The sequence below is a fragment of the Lonchura striata genome, chromosome 3, assembly GCF_046129695.1.
Source record: "Lonchura striata isolate bLonStr1 chromosome 3, bLonStr1.mat, whole genome shotgun sequence".
Classification (NCBI taxonomy): domain Eukaryota; kingdom Metazoa; phylum Chordata; class Aves; order Passeriformes; family Estrildidae; genus Lonchura; species Lonchura striata.
The window spans coordinates 93,985,521-94,004,619 of NC_134605.1; the positions used below are offsets into that span (position 1 = coordinate 93,985,521).

The 19,099-nt window shown below is 41.2% G+C and overlaps 2 protein-coding genes across 9 annotated transcripts in view; one reads left to right on the top strand and one right to left on the bottom strand.

The window, feature by feature from the left end:
- Positions 1–505, bottom strand: part of DLGAP2 (DLG associated protein 2) — a 450,475-nt gene extending 449,970 nt beyond the window's left edge. For all 5 annotated transcript variants that reach the window (XM_021551147.2, XM_021551145.2, XM_021551158.2 and 2 more), the window contains exon 1: positions 373–505. In XM_021551147.2, coding sequence (XP_021406822.2) covers positions 373–390 — 18 coding nt within the window. In that variant the 5' untranslated portion in view covers positions 391–505. The remainder of the gene's footprint in view (positions 1–372) is intronic.
- A 210-nt stretch (positions 506–715) lies between these two features.
- ERICH1 (glutamate rich 1) overlaps positions 716–19,099 on the top strand; it is a 91,970-nt gene continuing 73,586 nt past the window's right edge. For all 4 annotated transcript variants that reach the window (XM_077782393.1, XM_077782394.1, XM_021551273.3 and 1 more), the window contains exons 1-2: positions 716–849; positions 14,831–15,025. In XM_077782393.1, coding sequence (XP_077638519.1) covers positions 732–849; positions 14,831–15,025 — 313 coding nt within the window. In that variant the 5' untranslated portion in view covers positions 716–731. The remainder of the gene's footprint in view (positions 850–14,830; positions 15,026–19,099) is intronic.

Consider the following 19,099-nt stretch of genomic DNA (forward strand, 5'->3'; position numbering starts at 1 on the left):
GCACTGCGGCTCCGCGCACAGCATCCCCCTCCCCGCCGCTCCCTCCGACCACACCGGTCACACGGGAGGGTGCCAGACAGCGGGCGCTCCGCCGCGCAGCCGTCCTGCCCGGGCTGTACCGAGGCGAGACCCTCGCCACGGCGACACCGGGACGCGCCGGTGATGGGGATGGCACCACAACCGACGGCGCGGCTGGCGCACCCTCGCCCCGCTGCCCAGGCGCCCGTCCCCGACGGTGCGGTCCCCGCGGGGACCCGCGGCACCGGCACCCGCCCGTTCCCTCCGCTGCTTGTGCGGAGGCGCCCCGCGAGCAGCCCGGCGCGCCTGCCGCCCCGACGGCGGCCCCTTCCCCTGCCTCTTCTCCCTCCGTACCTTTTTCAGCGCTGACATTCTAGTGCATTATTAACGCGGCGGGTGCGGGCTGCGGCGGGTCGGGGCTGAGGAGACGCCGCGAGCGGGAGCAGCGGCGCGCGCCCAGCGTCCCCCGGCGCCGCTCACCCGCCGGGGCCGCCGCGCGCCGCTCGCCCGCCCGCCGCGCGCCGCTCCCCCCGCCCCTCGCGCCCCGCGCGCACCCCCGCCCTCGCTCCCGCGCGCGCGGCAGGGGCGCCCCCGCCGGCTCTGCGCAGCCGCGCGCCCCCTGCCGGAGCCCGCGGGCATCGCGCCCGCCGAGGAGGGGCGGGAGGGGCGGGGCCAGCGAGCGGCGCGGCCGCGCGGCCTGCCGCACTCCGCCAATGGCGGCGCCCGCGCCGGGACCGACGGGCGCGGCGGCCAACGGGGAGGAGAGCGGGCGCGGGGCCGTGCCCGTGTCTCCGGGAGGCCGCGGGGCCATGGCCGCGAGCAGGAGGGACGGTGAGCCAGCGCCGTGGGGGCTGGAGGGTGGTGGTTCCGCCGCGCTGCTACCGGGGCTGGGGAAGGAGGGAGCGAGGGGCGGCGGCGGCCGCGGGCGCGGCTGCCCTCAGCCGCCCTCAGCCCCGCGGTGTTCCGGGCGCGCCGCGGGACTCGCCGGTTCCGCTCCCGCGGGGGAAGCGGCGAGAAGGACGCGGGGCGAGCCCGGCGGCGGGAGGCGGATGGACAGCGGGGGCCTCAGCGGAGCCTGCCCGCCTTGCAGGCGGGGCTCTGGGTGCGCGGGGCCGCGGGGACCGAGCCCTGCCGGCCTCCCGACCGGCCCCGCTGGCTCGGACGGCCGGGCGGGTGCTGTTGCCGAATTTCCTGGGGGCTGGGAGAGAGTAAATAAAATTTACTTCTCTAATCACAAAGTATTTTAAGATGACACCTTTTTTCTTCAATACCCACGTATGCGTGTGCTTACTTGTTGGTGACCCACTATTTCAGCTTATTTAAAGTGAGTTAACTCGCTTCTAAAATAACTGTGGTACTGTGCTTGCAAAGAATAAAATATCTGAAGCACAGCTTCAGTCTATTCCGTTTATGTAAATGTTTTATAAGATACGGCAGAGGAAGAACGCAATATTCAAATTACAGGTGTTCCATAAGTAATATCTCATTCTTAAGGGGTCTCGAGTAGAGCTGAGCTGCGAGAGAACTGAAGGCTTGCATCCTGTGCTTAGCTTTGGCGTTTACAGACAGTTCCAGCATCTTGAAACTGGAATACTTCATGGGAGGATAACAATTTGAGAGCGAAACTGATCAACAAGAGTTAATGTTTAAGCTACTTGCTGACGGTCTGCAAGTAGAGATCGTTTGAAGGAGGTTTAAATACACGGTAGTGTTCTCTGTGGTTTAGATGCAGATTCGTTGTGAGAAAGTGAGGAGTACCTGTTTTGCTTCTACGCTTTGGGGCTTTGGGGATGTGAATTACAAATTGATGTTTTCTGGAAGAAAGTGAATCAGGAAGAGTGAGTTCATGCACTTGTGAATGAGTGCATGGCTCTAGAGCTGAGAATGGGGGAACTGAATTCTAAAGCTCTTAATCTGTTTAAAACTGAAGGTCAGATAAAGAGCTACTTGTTTTGGTAGCATGTCAGAGAAAGCTGGAGTGATTATGCTTAGTATCTGACTTTACTATGTAGAAGTGGAAATCGCTCATGTTTTATTCAGCCACTCTAAGGAGCCATGACTTCAGATTGGGAAGAAAATACAGTGAGAAATACAAGGATGTCATATGCTTCCCTGTGAGGAAATAATAAAACTGGAAGAGTTTAGAACCTCATCTGATCAGCCTCTGCAGCCATAGCATGTATCAAAACTGTTAACTTTCTGTTGTGAAACTATATGTATTTTTGAAAGGACAGATGTCCTATAAAAGAGCTGACAAAGAAGGTTTAGCTGCTTCTCTTTAATGTTAGGTTTGCTCTTTTTTGTAAGGGTACGTTGAAATGCTGAAGAGAGACTTTTGTCTGCATTACAATAGAACAGCAAAGCTTTTTATTTTGTTTGGGACTGGGTCATAATACAGAATAAATGGGATGGTCAACAGCTTGTAGGTCATGGGTCTAATTGTCAGTGAAGAGAATCTAAATAGTGAAAAGCCAGTAGAGCAGTTAAGTGAAATGCACTTCACTCTGCCAGGAAAGGGTATGACAGAAGTAGTTGAGAAAATGCTGCGCTTTTTTTTTATTTTTTTTTTTTAGTTTTGTGGGGCTTTTTGTTTTTTATTTGCTCATGTACCAGTGATTCGTGACAGGGCTAGAGGTACTACTGCTGTGTGTTACCAACAAAGTATTGATCCTGTCTGGGACAGCTGAACTCCTAATTTGTTGCTGTTAAACATTGACAATTGCATCTTGAAATCTTTAGTCATCATTCTTGAAAGTTTGTGCCAGCCCAAAATAGCACTTTCATAAAGGATTGTATAGAGAGTGATGTTCCAGCTGCTGAAAGGTAGAGTTAAGGTATTGATGAAGGTGTGGTGTACATTATTAGTTGCTAGTAAAAAGAGATAGAAAAATTGTGCTGTACAAGGGATGATCTAGTGGGACAGCAGGAGACTTCCTACTGGAGAGATTAAATGGTAAAACAGATGTGGACACTTAATAGACATCAGCAACAAATGGTTTTAAATAGAGACTTGCTTCAAGGAGTACTGTTTTCATCTCTCAGGTGACTTGGGGCAGGATTATAATGGCTGTTGAAATGAGATTGCAGTTCCTTAGTTTTGGGGTTTTTTTTGCTTTGCTGGTGGTTTTTTTTGAATGGCTATATCACATATTAAGCATCTTCATTCTTGCAGAAAAGCATACCATTTCTTCCCTTTTTCCAGTTTCAGAGAAGCATTGATTTTTTTAGAGATCTTGAGGTTATTCAAATCCTTTTCTTATTTTTGTTTTTCAAGCTCAACATAATTTTTTGACACGTACTTTGATGTTTTCCTGGGAAAAAAGATAGGCACCTTTTTTTTTTTTTAAGTAGGTGTGTTTTCTTTCATCATATATGTTTATTAGTAAGGGAAATACTAATTGCAAATGGCATTTGATGCCTGACATTACTTTTTTTTTTTTTTTTTTCCTTTGTGAGCAGTCTCTTGCTTCCCCCCAAAGTGTGACCAAAGATTTATTACAGCTTACCAAGATATAGATTCTGTTTGGATTGTAGTTGGCTAAATTACAAATAGCTGGGTTTTTGTGATTAAATGTAGAACTCTGAGAGTTTCTAGCCAGGCAAAAAGTCTGGGAAAGAGCTGGAGAAGAATGTAAATAATTCTTTCTCTCTTGTTTTTCACATTGTTTATAGTTAAGTTCTATCACTGTGTGTCAAGCACTTTGCACCAATGTTGCGAGTTGTTTTCACTTCAGAACCAATGGAGTTGGTCCTCACAAAGCTCTGTATAAAAGAGCAGTGTATTTTGAATAAATCAGAGTTTCACTCTCATGCAACCTTCTAGTCAGTCTTCTCATTCCCGTCCTGCCTTGACAGAAACATCGTTCCTGTCCCTGCACAGCACCGTCTGCAAGATTGCACACACATTTGCCCAAGCTGTCCAAACACTTCGTGCTGTGACCTCTTCCCTTGGGAACTGTTCCCGTGCCCAACCACACTCTGAGTGAAGAATCTTTTCCTGATGCCCAACCTAAACCTCCCCTGACACAGCTTCCGGCCATTCCCTCATGTCCTGTCACTAGTGACTACAGAGAAGAGATCAGGGTGTGCTCCTCCTCTTCCTCTCACAGAAGCTGCAGTGAGGTCTTCTCTCAGTTTTCTCCAGGCTGAGCAGGCCAAGTGCCCTAAGCCAACTCCTCATACGGCTTCCCCTCAAGGCCCTTCACCATCTTTGTAGGTCTCTTCTGGATACTAACTGCTTTCTATATTTCTTATATTGTAGCATTTAAAACGGCAGGCAGGATTTGAGATGGGGCTGCAGCAGCGCAGAGCAGGACAATCGCCTCCCTTGCCCCACTGTGCCTGATGCCCTCCAGACCACAGTGGGCTCTCCTGGCTGCCAGGGCACTGCTGACAGTCTTGTGCAGCTGTAGGTTACAGTTGGCTCAACTCAGTGGCCAGAATTATGATAAATAATAATAGTCACCAAAGTTGAGCTTTGGTAAGGGTTTGTGAGACACCTTTAGATGTTTTCAGTGAGGTCTGATTTTGCCAAGTAAGAAAAGGTGCAGTATGAGAAACATATTTTTAAGTTTTTGTAGAAGATGGATGCACAAATTGAAACTATAGTGAAGATGCTGTTTTCTGAGGACTGCAGTAGCAATACACATTTTGCAGGGTTTCACTACAAAGAAGATGGGGTTCTTATGAACAGCATAACAAAATCCTGGTGTTCTCATTGCGAACTTCTTATCATCTTTGTCATGTCAAGTTTATTAGATGTCTAGAAGCTTGTGGCTGCAATTAAGGTGGCCTGCTGACAGATCTCTAAAACCTTTGTTGAGACAGGATAGCATGATCTATTAGTCAGATTCATGTAGAACTACACAGTCACGTAGAATTTGCTAACAGATGTAAGTAAGACCAGTCTTACTGATTTGAAACTGCAATGTGACAGAGACTGTGCTTGGTCTAACTGAATTAAGTTTCTTTTAAGCTAGGAAGAGAAAATAAATATTGGCTTTTTCTAGCAATAAGTTACTGTTTTGTATCTGCAATTGCCATGAACCGTGTTGGTCTGGAAGCTCACAGGTCAATCTCTCTTTGTAATAACTCTCCCTTTGTATTAAATGCTTAATTTAGGTGAATACATAGATATGGGGTGTTTAATCACTATATTCTTTTCCTTTTCTCCCCTTCAGTCTTACTGATATGTGCCATATGCTTAAATAAGTTGCTTTGAGCTGTTCAAAAGCTGTCTCACAGACAGGAGAATTCTATAGTACTGAGTTTTAGATAACAAAGTGGGTTTCCATATGCTATAAAAAGTAATGCTAAGTAAAAAGATAAATGGAGACATATTTTATCAACTACTAACTTAGAGCACAAAACTGGATATTTTTCCACTGTGTTTCTCAAACCTGTAATAAAGGATATGACAAGTGTAAAATTAAGGCAATTAGCATCTGATTTTTTTTTCTTATGGGATGCTGAAGACTAATAGATGCTATTGCAGTGAGAATAATGTCAGTGGTCTTGAGACAAACCTTGATACTGTGAAGTTACTATTACACACTACATAGAAAATGATAGCATCCATATTTCTTGTGCAGCTCCCTGTGACATTTTGGTTAACAACCATACTGAGATGCAGCTGTTACCTAGTAGTTCAAGCACAGAATTCTTGTGTTAGCGTTCGGAAAAACACATAATCATGGGATATGATTTTATGCAGGTGCTTTTATTAAGAGCTCTGGGAATCAGGGGTACAGACCCAAATCTGACTCCCACATGGCTTTCGAGCTGAACGTATTTTATATTCTGTCGTTACATAACAGACATATTAATTATTTAACTTACATTGTTCTATTGTATACATTGATATGAGTTTCTTGTGATCTTTCCTAGGTCACTGACCAGAGTTTCTCATGATTATTCTTATGATTAAACAGTAATTATATTTAAGTACTAAACAATCATCACATCTAACAATTATATCAATTATTATGTACTATCTACACGGTGCAGTTCTAGCAAGTACGAGTTCTCCATGTGCTTAGAGTGTTTATTTTCTCAGGGCCTACTAAGCTTATTTTTCCTTTTAACCCTTAATCCCCATGATTTTAAAACCCTTTTACTATCACTTGGACCTTGGATACAACTAAAATCTTCCATTATTTCATTCCCAAATAGTACATGTGGATTCTTTTCACCATTAAATATGTAATAATAGCTTTAGCTGTTAAAACCATTTGTTATGTGTAATGTCAGTGAGACCAATTGTAAACTTGTAAAGAGGACCATTCCCACCTTGTGTAGATATCCTGTGAAGACCTGTACAATTTTTTCCCTTTAAGATGTCACTAAAGTTTTGTAAGTGTTGTAGAACTAAAATATTGTCTAAGGAGCTAGTCAAGTTTAAAATAATCAGTTTTTTGATATCAGTAGTGTTTCTACTCAGTCTTAGTTTTGGAATTTTGTAGTTAAAAAAACAAAGCCAGAAAAACCTCACAGCAACCAAGCAATTTATCATAGCTTGTGGGAGAAATGGGATGAACAGCCTTTGTTCAAAAAAAGTGCTCTCTTGACGAAGGCAGATAGTTAAAAGTAAGGTGTGTGAGGCTGAGAGAATGCTTTCCAGGCCAAAAGAGACTTCAGAATCAAGGTTTCTAACCAATAGGGCAATCTCCAATGGGAAACATATTCCTGTATAATGCCGGATTCCTTAACCTAGTAAGGAGAGGAAGAAAAAGAGCCAATGCTGAAAACAGTCAAGTTTTTCAAATCTGAATAGCAAACATAGTCTGTGTGTATATGTCTTATGCCAAAGACAATTAGACACTGGAAAAACCCCTGATATGAATTATGGAGTTCCTCTAGAGTCTTGAAGTATATTAAAAGTATTGAGATACAAGTTTTTGAGTCTCAGTGTAGGTAGGTGTATAAGTATTTCTCCCAGTCATTCAAACAAGATTGAGTAGTACATTTTCTGGCCTTAAGATGCAAGTGAATTCTATCCTGAAATATAAAGCTGAAAAATTACTTGGTGTCTTCCTTGAGAAAGCATGTCATAAATAGTAGTGCTGTTTGGAAGGAAGCACTGTAAATTCATAGATAGATGCAATTCAGTCTGAGGTATGGAGACTGAAGATGTAGTCAATGATCTGCAGAACAGCCTCCTCTTTGACTAAGCACAAGATCTTGTAAACTTTTAGCTTCTGTGTTTGTCTACAAGTGCCTCTTGAAAGAGGCAGTCAGCTTCAGCCTGAATTTTCTGCTGCAGATCTTGCAGTCCTTGCTTTTTTATCCTTTTTTTATCCTTTAGCTACTCTTGTAAGAGCCTGTTACCATAGCTTCGCCTGCAGGATGAGGACTGCTTGCAGACTGGGAATGCAAAGCAAAATACTGTACCCATTCCTGTGTACTTAAAACTGTACATTGATCACAGCTAGGATTCTACATATTTCACTATTTTTTTCCCCACTTGGAAAGATCTATTTTGTTATTCCCGTGATACTGCTACAGTGCTTTGCTTTGGTTTGCATGCGCTATCCATGGTGAAATGGAAATACGTCACTCTTGGCAAAACTTTTGACCTTGCTGATAGCAAGAAAATCACATTTTCTGTTTCTTTCTCCTGAGTTTAACAGGAGCATCCCATCTTAGATGTTGGATACACTTTTTAGATGATCTGAACTGTCAAGCTACACAGAATGTAATTGCATGTCACTGCATCATTCTTTTTCTTATATCCCTGCATAGCTTGAATGTTTTTGGTAAAAATGAGGGGGAGTGGGAAAATGATACATGTTTTGTAGTGGTTAATTACTCTCTTTCTTCCTTGATTTTAATCTTTTGGTAGTTGCTGAATTGGTATCCCAAATCTGGGAATCTTCTCTGCAGCTAAGTGATCCCTACTCAGAGGATTTTGACGTTAATGACTATATAGCTATTCATTTTCCTCAGAACTAGAATATGTTGTGCACACACACAAGCTCTCTTGACTTAATTCAAGCCTTTGGTCTCTGCCACTTCTAGCAATGGTTTGGGGTCTTTGAGCTTTCAGCTGATTCCTTTTTGTTTTGCTTGTGCCATTTTGGCTGTGGGGCTCGATAACTGGAGGTTTGTTTTTTTTTTTTTTCTGAGGTCAGTGTGTGTATGTGTCTTTTGCTCGTATTGGGAAGTTTAGGTCAAGGTTAATAAATTTAATTATCCTTGGAGGTTCTGTGTATTCGTTTCCATTTTCTCTAACAGGGGGCTGTACTCAGTGCACCATCATCTCTACTGAGTACATTTTGGGCACTCAGAGGCTCATTGGCAGAATTGGTGTCTTGTGTACATTGAGGTCTCTGGAGCGGTGTCTAATCTGCAGGCAAAACAGGATACCTTGCATGCCATCAGGCAGCATAACTTCAGACTGAATTTTGCCCTGGTGGCTGAAATACAAACTCAATGCCTTTGTCTTTGTGAGGTTTGCAAAGCCATGACCCAAAAATCACTGTGCTAGGCCAAGTAAACACAGAGCAAAATAATTGTTCATCAATTTGGCCAGCTGAGCAACTCCTTCAGAAAGAATCCAGAAAGTCAAACTATGAAACTCAAACTATCCTGTATGGTTAAAGGAAAATAAGCTTTGTGGGGCATGGCTTAAAGGAATGAGCAGCTTCTGGCCTGAGGTTATCATTAGTCTTCCACCTGCTAGCTGGTAAGAATAGCAGTCTAGCTAATATTTTCTGTTTGTAACAGTCTTTTAAAATGCTTTTACACTCCATTGCTCTGGGTCCTGATAAACACAGTCATCTCTTTTTCAAGAATCATTCTTTTTTGGGTGATTCCTTGAAGATCTCTGGTCAAGAGTGTCCAGCCATTATTAGGGAAGAAGAGCTGATCCGTGCAATGGGATTGTTATACCCTACTAGACAAGGCCCTCCACAGTTTGCTCTAGTTGATCCTGTTCTGAGCTTTGGGATTAGACTGGGTGGTGTCTGGAGATCCCTTCCAGCCTTAACAGTTCTGTGATTTTTATGATCATGTTTTAAAGTAACTGTCCCGTTCTGCCCTTCATAGGAGATGTGGTACTTTTATGATTAAAAAAAAAAAACCAAACTTCAGGGATTTAAATCTATTTGAATATTGGAGAGTAATTCTTCACTAACAGAGATGAAGTGAACATTTTAATGAAGCCTTATCCATATGTTCTGCATGAAGATTATCATTCTGTCTGCTCTTTCTGTCCTTTTCCATTCTGGTGTACTATCTTTCCTTCTGCTGTAGCAGAAATAGCATATTAGCACATTTTGCACATGGGATGGTTTCAGAAGAAGTTCCTGATTCTTCCATTTTTGGAAAGCTTCTGTTTGTAGGAGAGACAGAGACCAAGTAGGGCAACTTGCAAGCTTCACAGAGTTCAGTGCTCCAATGCCACTTTACTTTGTTTTTACTGCCCAACTTCCACCTAAGTAGGCAGGAGGCAACCAAATGAGAAATGTGGTGGGGGTACTTACAGTATGGTTGACAAGTAGCCAAAAGTATGTGGCAAGCATTCTTCACAGAAATGTTTTTGAGGAAGCTGTTGCTGCACAGGAACATTTCTGATGTTGTTCAGAACTTAATTTGTTTAATTCTTCAGCATGCTTTTGTTACAGTCTGTAGTCCTAATGGAGTTTTAAGTCATGCTAAGTCCTGTTGCCAATCCCAGAATGTTCATAAATCTGCAGTGCTATTTCAGTGTGTTTGTGGACAGTCTGCTTATATCTGTAATATGAATTCAGTCAAGGTCTCAATTTAATACATAGGGGTCAAAAATGCATTTATTTGAAGCAGGCTCCTTATTCTTCTTGCAAAATTAGTAGTAGAAAGGTCATGGATGTTCACAATTTGTATCAGTAGTCAGCATGTGTTCTCTGTTGTATTTCTTAGAGTTACACTTCGCTTTCCTTATGTGATGTCAAACTGTAGACACGGAGTACTTTTTCAGTTTTCTGATGTATTTGTACTTCACTCTTTCCAGACATGAATTGTCAAGAATTAGCAATGGAACTTGTTTGGTACCTTTTTCAGCTTGTTCTCATGTCTGAAAATAATGACTCCTTTTTGTCACTGAGGAATTCCTGGAAAGTCAAGTGTTACAGTGTTTCTTCAGCTCATCTTACAGTAGGAATATTTTAATAGTGCTTCATGTTTTCAGCTGGAAAGTGATTTCTTTTTCTTTTAAAATTAATCAGAATCAAAAGCCTACATGAACCTGTACAGTTTCTCCATCAATTTTGTGTCAGGAAGACATAGTCAAGAAATAACCATATGGTTTTTAACTTGCCTATGCTATAGCTATGGTGATAGTAAGTTTTACTGCATTTTGAAACTCTAATAGGTAAGATACATTTTTGGTAGTAGATACTTTCGTTTGAATTTCCTTTATTGCTAATTTTCTGTTAAGGGGTAGTTATTTTTAAGGGTTTGAGCAGTACTTGCCAAATGGACTGATATCTGATGCTGAATAGTACCAGAGACATCAGATTTATGAAAGGTTTTCAAGGGCAAGAACTGCTCTATAGCATCAGCAAGACCATTCTCCTGTGATTGAGCCAATGCTTATGGATATCACACGATACCTTTTTTCAAATAATTGCAGTGATAAAACCTTCTGGAAAGAACTTACTTTGTCATCTGAAAAATGTTTTGGTAGCTCAGTTCTGAGACTGATAATTGCAAAGCAGAGTGCTGCTTTGGAGCATGCAAAGCTGCTGAGGATAACAGAATGGGTATTCCTCAGAGTCTAATTTCTTTGTTCAAAAGAGGACCACTTTGTTCAAAATGTGAGGGCTGCAGGCAGAGTTTTATTCTTTATTCAGAATAGAATATCCTTAGGATTCCAAATAGTTACAATAAGGCAGTCAGTTTTTTCAGCACTCTCTGGTGATTCTAGGGATAGTAACCAAATCTTCAGAAAATACAAAACTGGGAGGAGCTGCTGGCTCCCTCTAGGGCAGGGAGGCCCTGCAGAGAGACCTCAAAGGGCTGAGCAAACACCAGGAAGTTTAACAAGTGCTGTATTCTGTGCCTGACATGGGGCAGCCCTGACTGTACAGACAGACTGGGGAGTGAGATTCTAGAAAGCAGTGCCATGGAAAGGGACTTTGGGGTCCTGGTCAGTGACAAGCTGAACATGAGCCAGCAGTGCCCTGGCAGCCAGGAGGGCCAACCCTGTCCTGGGGGGCATCAGGCCCAGCATGGCCAGCGGGAAAGGGAGGGGATTGTCCCTGAAGGGAGGTTGTAGACAGGTGGGGGTCGGTCTCTTCCACTGGGCAGCAACTGACAGAACAAGAGGACACAGTCTCAAGCTGCGTCAGGGAAGGTATAGGTTGGATATTAGGAAAAAATCGTTCACCAAAAGAATAATAAAGTACTGGAATTGTCTTCTCAGGGAGTGGTAGAATCACCATCTCTGGATGTGTTTAAAAAAAGACTGGACATGGCACTTGGTGCTATAGTCTAGTTGAGGTGTTAGGGCATAGGTTGGACTTGATCTTAGAGGTCTCTTCCAACCTCATTATTTTGTGATTCTCTGATTCTGTCCTGCTCTGCTCTGCACTTGGGCAGCCTCACCTTTAGTGCTGGGGGCAGTTTCAGACCCACAATATAAGATATTAAGCTATTAGAGAGCATCCAAAAGAGACCTACAAAGATGGTGAAGGGCCTTGAGGGGAAGCTGTGTGAGGAGCAGCTGAGGGCACTTGGTCTGTTCAGCCTGGAGAAGACTGAGGGGGGCTTAATTGCAGTTACAGCTTCCTTGTGAGGGGAAGAGAAGGGACAGACCCTGTTCTCTTCTCTGTGGCAACCAGTGACAGGACCCAAGGGAATGGCCTGAAGTTGTTTTGAGGGAGGTTTAGGTTGGATATCAGTAAAAGTATATCTTCACCCAGAGGGTGTCTGGCACTAGAACAGGCTCCCCAGGGAAGTGGTCACAGCACCAAGTCTGACAGAGCTCAAGAATCATTTAGACAAAGCTTTGGGCACATGATGTGACTCTTGAGGATGGTGCTGTGCGGGGACAGGAGTTGGACTCAGTGATCCTTGTGGGTCCATCCCGACTCACCTGATTTTTTGATTCTTCATTCTGAGGAAGGTGAACTGCTGGGATTCATTGCTTCCTGCTGTCTTCAGAAGGCTTGAAGTACATCAGGTTTCAAATGAGAACCTTGTAATATCTAAGTATCAACACTGCTCACTTCTATTTTGTTATGATTTTTGGAAATTACTAGTTATCTTAAGAGATGACCTGTGTCATTGCTGAGATGCTCTGATACAAATGTGAAAACTTTGCAGGCAGTAAAGAGCTTCCTTACTCCATACCTTGCTGCTTCTTCCAGTGTCTGCTGAAAATGCCAGCCGAGTGGATGTTGCTTTCATTAATCTATCACTGTTCCTGATCTAGATACTTCTTTCTGAGCAAAAGAGATTTTTATCAAAAAATAACCTCCTCAGTATTTATACCCTCCAAGGCAGGCATTCTATCAGCTTGCTTTCTCAAGCAAAGGTGTTAAAGATAGGGAGAGCTCCCCATGGGAATTAGAAGGAATGAATGTATCACAGCAGATCTCATTTTGCTTTCTAAATTAATGTTATTGTTTGTATGAATATAGTCCCTCAATTTTAAAAATGGAAAGGAAAACGTGATGTAATTTGGGGGGAAATGACTAGGGATATCAGATTTCAAGGTGGGGAGCATAAAATCTAGTGTGGTTATGAGGAGGCTGCTCTTCTCAGCAGATTTGGAGTTATATTTGCATATTTAGATTTATCAGTAGGTGAATGATCATTTGCTTTGGAAGAATAGTTCCCTCAGTACAAGTGCTTGAATGTTAATCTGTGTACTGGTTATGGATGTGCTAGAGTTAATTTTCTTCATAACAGCTCCTGTGGTGATGTGTTTTCTGTATTTGTGGTGAAAATAGTGTTGATGACTCAGGCATATTTTTGTTATTGTTGAGCAGCACTTATATGGAGTCAAGGTCTTTTCTCCTCACCCCACCCTACCTGTGAGGAGACAGGGAGTGCACAAGGAATTGGGAGGAGACACAGCTGGGACAACTCACCTCAGCTGACCCAAGGGGTATCCCACACCATATAGTGTCATACTCGGCATGCAGAGCTGGGAGGAGAAGGAGGAAGTGGGGCACATTTGTCTTCCCAAGTCAATATTGTATGTGATGGAACCCTGCTTTCCTGGGGATGACTGAACACTGACTGCCCATGAGAAGTGATGAATGAATTCCATGCCTTGCTTGTGTGCATGACTTTTGCTTTACCTATTAAACTGTCTTTACCTCAACCCATGAGTAGTCTCCATCCTATCTTTCTGATTCTTTTCCCCCATTCCATGTGGAGGAAAGTGAGCAAGCAGCTGGGCTGCCTATTGGCATTAAACATGACATTTAGTAATGGCTATACTGTAGTTTATTAAAATGCTGTAGTGTTAGTAGCACCACTTGGGGAAAGGATTCAGGATAAACCTCTTGGATAACTTGCTTAAGAGTCAGATATCTGGAAAAGGCAGTGAACAGTGTCTCATTACACTGGTTATTTCCCTCTACTTTTCTTTAGCTGAGGAGAGTAATTGTGGATTTTTGTCTTTCTAGCTGTAGACTAACCCAGCAAGGGAACTTTACAAAAACACACAGTCACTTGTTCATGCCTGTCTATCTGGAAACTGTAATCATAGCCCATAGCAAACCATTCGCTCATGTAGTTAAGCATTTACATGGGAAAGCATAGCTGCCAAGGTGCACTGGAGCTACCGTTTGGCTATCAAGGACTGGTGGTTCAAGGATGAAGGTTTATTTTTTTCAGTTGTGAATTAATTTACTGACAAATTATGTGATGATAAAATGTTTTTCTGCTAAGCTGCAGTGGGATACATTTTCTTACAATTTAATTTCTTTTCTCTTGGCAGAATTATTTTATTATGAATCTCAGCAGGTTGCTTGTGCAGTGTCCACAGAATGTATATTAAATCTGAGGTTGCAGTATAGATACCATTTTTCCCCAGATGTCTTTTTTCCCACCCCTACATACAGCCATATCCCCTTGACTGCATAGAATTCATGAAACTAGAGATGTTGCTTTGCAATAGATAAAAACTTCTAGTAATAATTTATACTTTAGTATGTTTTTTTTAAGTTATTGAAGTAAACATGTATATATTAAAAAGATAATGGTTTTGTTAATAAGTAGATTATTGGCATTTATTTCTTTAATCAAATGATACTTGCATTTGACTAACTCATAGCAGATTGTTGGTGTCGTCAGAAATGGGCCCATAAGAAGAAGAGGCGTATAAGAATACTGATAATTCTGGAGAAATAACTGGTTACCATGTGTTTCTGCTGCTGTCTACTTCTGGCTTTTCTGTGTGATTAAATCGTAGCTTACTGATTTTAATGAGTAATTCAATTGCGGTGTCTCTGTGCCAGAAGAGACCTGCATTTTGAGCAGCCTTGTGACACTTGCATAGAAAGAATCTTGTTCTAAAAATTAATGTGTATGTAGTCTGTTAATGTACTGTTAATTTATTGCCAAAATTTAGTCAAATTGAGGACTTTAAATGTGCTAGTGAACTCTGGTGTTTTAAAGCTGTTTTTCTGATTCAAGTTTTGAACTTAAATATATTTATTTTCAGTTTCACCTGTGAGAGGTGGAGACTACTCAAAACAAACTTCCACGGAATATGAGGGAAACTGTCTCATATCAATTCGTTTTTGGGTTTTCTGAAGTCTTAAAGTATTTTTAAAACACTGTATTTCTTCCTATTAAGAAAAGTTTTCTTACCCTGCAGTGTTCTTGGCGAAATTACTGAAAAGACTTTATGGTGAAACTTCATCATCTTCTCTTGTTCAGACCTCAAGTAGAGAAGAGGAGGTCGTTCTTGAAAATCTTGGATCAAAATCTCAAGAAAAGAATTTGGATAATATTCAGATTTCATCAGCAGATGCTAGCACATCGACTACTACACCCTGTGAATCATTTCAAGGTGAGACTGTATTGTCATTTTTTCTGATAATATGCTTTTAAATATAGCTGCTTTATTTCCAAACAGTATAGTATGTTGTTTTTTTCATGTATTGATAACAACAGATGAATTTGAGCACTAGGGCTAGTGGTACTTGATACCTGGAACACTTGAGGTCCTGTGAAAGTCAAGAAATAGTCTTGGTGTATATGCTTGGATACAGCATTTAGCAGTAGTAAATATCAAAGTTCAGTGTAAGTTGTAACTGTCTTTGATGTAATGTCTCTTAAATAGTGATAAAATTATTTCTACTGGTGTAGCTCCGCTCAGCTGTTAGAAATGCAGATGGAGATTGGTGGGAATACATGATCCTGCCCTTGTGCTGCAACAGAAATCCCATGGGGAAAGCAGATCCATCAGAAGGCAAATATTAATTTAGAGACTGTGTTAATTTCATGGAAAAGAGCATTATGTTGTGTGTGTTTATGCAGTAAACATAGCACATGAATATTTGAACAAGTGAGTAACAGTCTATTTTTTTTCAAGTAAGTTGTAGAATGTGAATGGTGTGCCAATAGGTGGAGCTGGAAAATGAGGTAGCTATAATATTGCTTGTGGGTAAAAGGCTCTGTGCACAAGTATAGAATGAGTGTGAATTGCTTTGTATTTATCTAAAACCAGATTTTGCCATAACTACAATAAGGCTGTTAAACTGGCTTGAAATAGAAAGGTATGTTTCACAAGAGTATAAAAAGTTTTCTCTGGAGGAGATGGTCAGCTATCCTTACTTGCTCACAGGGAAGAACTGGTTGTGGATGTGGTCTGGCAAAGAAGAGTAATGTCTGGAAAGAAGTGAGCAGAATGATTAGTATTATGTGCTACATAAAAACAGATGTTTGTCTTGTTCAGGGATCTGCTTGGTAGGATTAATGAGAGGATTGGTCTGAATTGAAAGGAGATCTGAAGAGCCGGTTCAAGAATAACCTCTCAAAGCATAAGAATGGCTAATTTTGATGTGCAAAAAACTAAGCAAATATGGCAGGATGCCTGACTGAGCTCAGATGTGTCTAGGAGAGCAGCAAAGGGAAGGTGAAGGAGGGCTAGCTGGGACAAGGTAGGCACAGGAGCTGTGTCATCACTGTGGAAGCAGTCCCACAGTGCTTGGCAAAGAGCAGCAGAATGTCTGTTCACAGTAACCAGGTTCAACCAACAGTCCAGTGACACTGGGCAAGTTAATAGTGACAAGGCAGGTCTGAGGTCAAGTGTGTGTGTCAGTGTGTGCATCATTTGGTCTGAAATACCCCTCCAGTCAGTTTGGGTCACCTGTCCTTTCTGTGTCTCCTTCCACTCACGCCCAACTTCCTCACCAGCCTAGCAGTACAAAAAGGAGGAAAGGCCTTGGCTCTGTGCAAGCCCTGCTCAGCAATAACAAAAACATCACTGTGTTATCAGCCCTGTGCTCAGCACAAATCCAGAAAGCAGCCCTGGTACCAGCCACTGGGAAGAAAATTAGTACTACCCCTGCCAAAACCAGCACACCATTATTGTAATACAAGGTTGCATGGAAATTTCAACTTCTGTAGTTATATATGTTTTATACTCAATTTGGCTTTTAAGATTAGTACTTCTGGTACTTCTTTTGTGTAGTCAGTAATGAAAAGCATATTTTCAAAAGGTTGATAAAGCATTAAACTTATTCTGTACAACAATATGTCATAGCATTAGTAACTAATGGTTCTTTCAAAATAAGTAACAGGCTATTTATTTGCTCTATGATAAAGGTGTGCTAATTATACCCAACTACGGAGTAATTCCTTAAGCTAAAACTGTCTTTGTTTGTAGTGAATCTATACCATTCCGTATAAATCAGGGCAAAACTCACACTGAAATGGGAGGTGAGGGGGAGAATTTATTTTACCTTGTGATTTATTACTCTTGTGATTTGTTTATACCTGTGTCCTATTGCAATATTCTTCAAGGTAATGAAGGCTTTTTATTCAGAATCCTAATACAGGGAAAATACAGCTTATGGGATAGGGAACATGGAGTAAAAAGAACAGGTTTATATTTAGGATTTTCACAGCAGAACACCAAGGCTGTTTTTGAAACTAACAGCAGACTATAACTGAGTTTGTTTTCTGTTGGAGGCATGCAAATGCCACAGTAGTACAGAAAGGGTTCTGCCTTGTTTCAAATTCAATATAAGTACTTAAAAAAAAAGCTTTGTGTTAAACTCATAAGAAAAAAAGATAAATCAATTACCCATCTGGGAAACCAACACACAACCATTCTTTTCTGGTTGTGATTTTATTTAAATTTTACAAGCTCTTGCATTTACATGTGGTGATTTTATACCACTGGACACTGAAAGTACATGTTTATTGATAGGTAGAAGGTTTAACCTATAAACTGTGGCTTTGATGAAGGAAAAATATAAAAGCATTGATGGAATTTTTTGATCATAAACTATTTTAAGTGACTTCTTACTTACAAACTAAAGATTATGGGCATAACTACAAGACAGCTGATGATTTAAGTAGCAGTAGTCAAAGATGGCTAATTGAAAGAAATGGTGGAAAATAAGGGATTTGTTTTTTGTAGATACTAACTTTTTCCTAGTTTGAAAGTTTATTATTTCAGTCCTACAGAATACTACTAAAAATGACCTAATGTCAATAAAATGTTGAGGATTTCTTTTAAAATAAACTTAGTATTAAGTATTTTCTAGCATTAAATAACAGATCTTACTGTAAAACTCATCACAATGTCCTTATTTGCCTTTAACAGTTACTCTCAGATTGTGGAAATACCATAATCAATTTGTCTGAGCTAAACCACCACTACCTTCCACCTGCAAATTCCTGATCTTTATTGGAATGCAGTTTGCAGCATTGCCTTGAAATTTTATGGGCATGTCTCTATTAGCCTTCCAGATGCAGGCTTTTATGATCAGACTTTTATAACCTGTAAATATTTGCATTTACATGCCTTTCTTGAGACAAGATTCAAATTCAAGATGCTTAAGAAGATGGAACATCAGGACCTATGTTAATGATTTGCCCTCATTTAATTTTGGATAATTAATAATTTGGTATCAGAAAAGGTTATCCCATAAAGCTCCTCACATAGTTCTGGAACCAAAGCTTGCAATAAGACCCAGAGTAACTGGAGGTGGAAGGCAAATTCTGAGGGACACTCTCCTTTGTAACTGTAGAGAGGCCTTTTGAATGGTATTTGTGTTTCCTTCAGGAAGGTGGAGGTTCTGTTAGGCATGTGGAGGTGTTATGCTTCTTCTGGACCCCAAGAAGAAGAGTAGTCCTATCATTTTGCTTGAAGAGAGAAAATTTGGATTTTTTAAAACCAAAACAAAAAAACTACACACACATACAAAAAAAAAAAAAAAAAAAAAATCAAAACTACAAAATATCCCCCCAAAAAAACAGCCAACCAAAAGGCCTACCATCCAAATAAACAACAAATCCAAACAAAAACAAAGCACTTGCCTCTGTGCAGAGTTTTAGTTCTAGGGCATAGATAGTAAGATATACCTTCCCTTTGGATTATAGTTGTACTAAATCAGACTTTTTTTCTCTTTTCTACCAAAATACTTAGTAAGAAAATTAATGTGACCAAAGTAGGGATTCCTATCCCCCAGAACAATTAGAAAAGACTTTCTAAATATTTCCCCCTTTGAAGAATTTGATTCACCCATTGCAAGAGCTATAGTTCTTAATTTCAAAAGATATAATGAAAGATTTTTTTTCCCTACTTAAGCATAAAATTAAAGGAGGTCAAGATTACCATCTTTATTACCTTAAACCATTTAAAAGTTCCACATAGGTAATGAACCTGATTCTTATGGAAGGCAAAGCATTAAAAGAGAGCAAATGGAGAGTTGAAAGTGCCTAAAATAAGAGAAATTTTCCCTAAACAAAGGATATTTTGTGACTATGCTGTCTTAAAAATGCTTTACACCTTGCTGTATCACAAAAAAATGTATCTGGCAAAAGACTGAGCATCTCAAAATATAAATTGTTCAGGTGGTTATGGGCTTTGGCTAAATTCTGTCCCGAGAATTGGTTTTGTTAGTTTTTG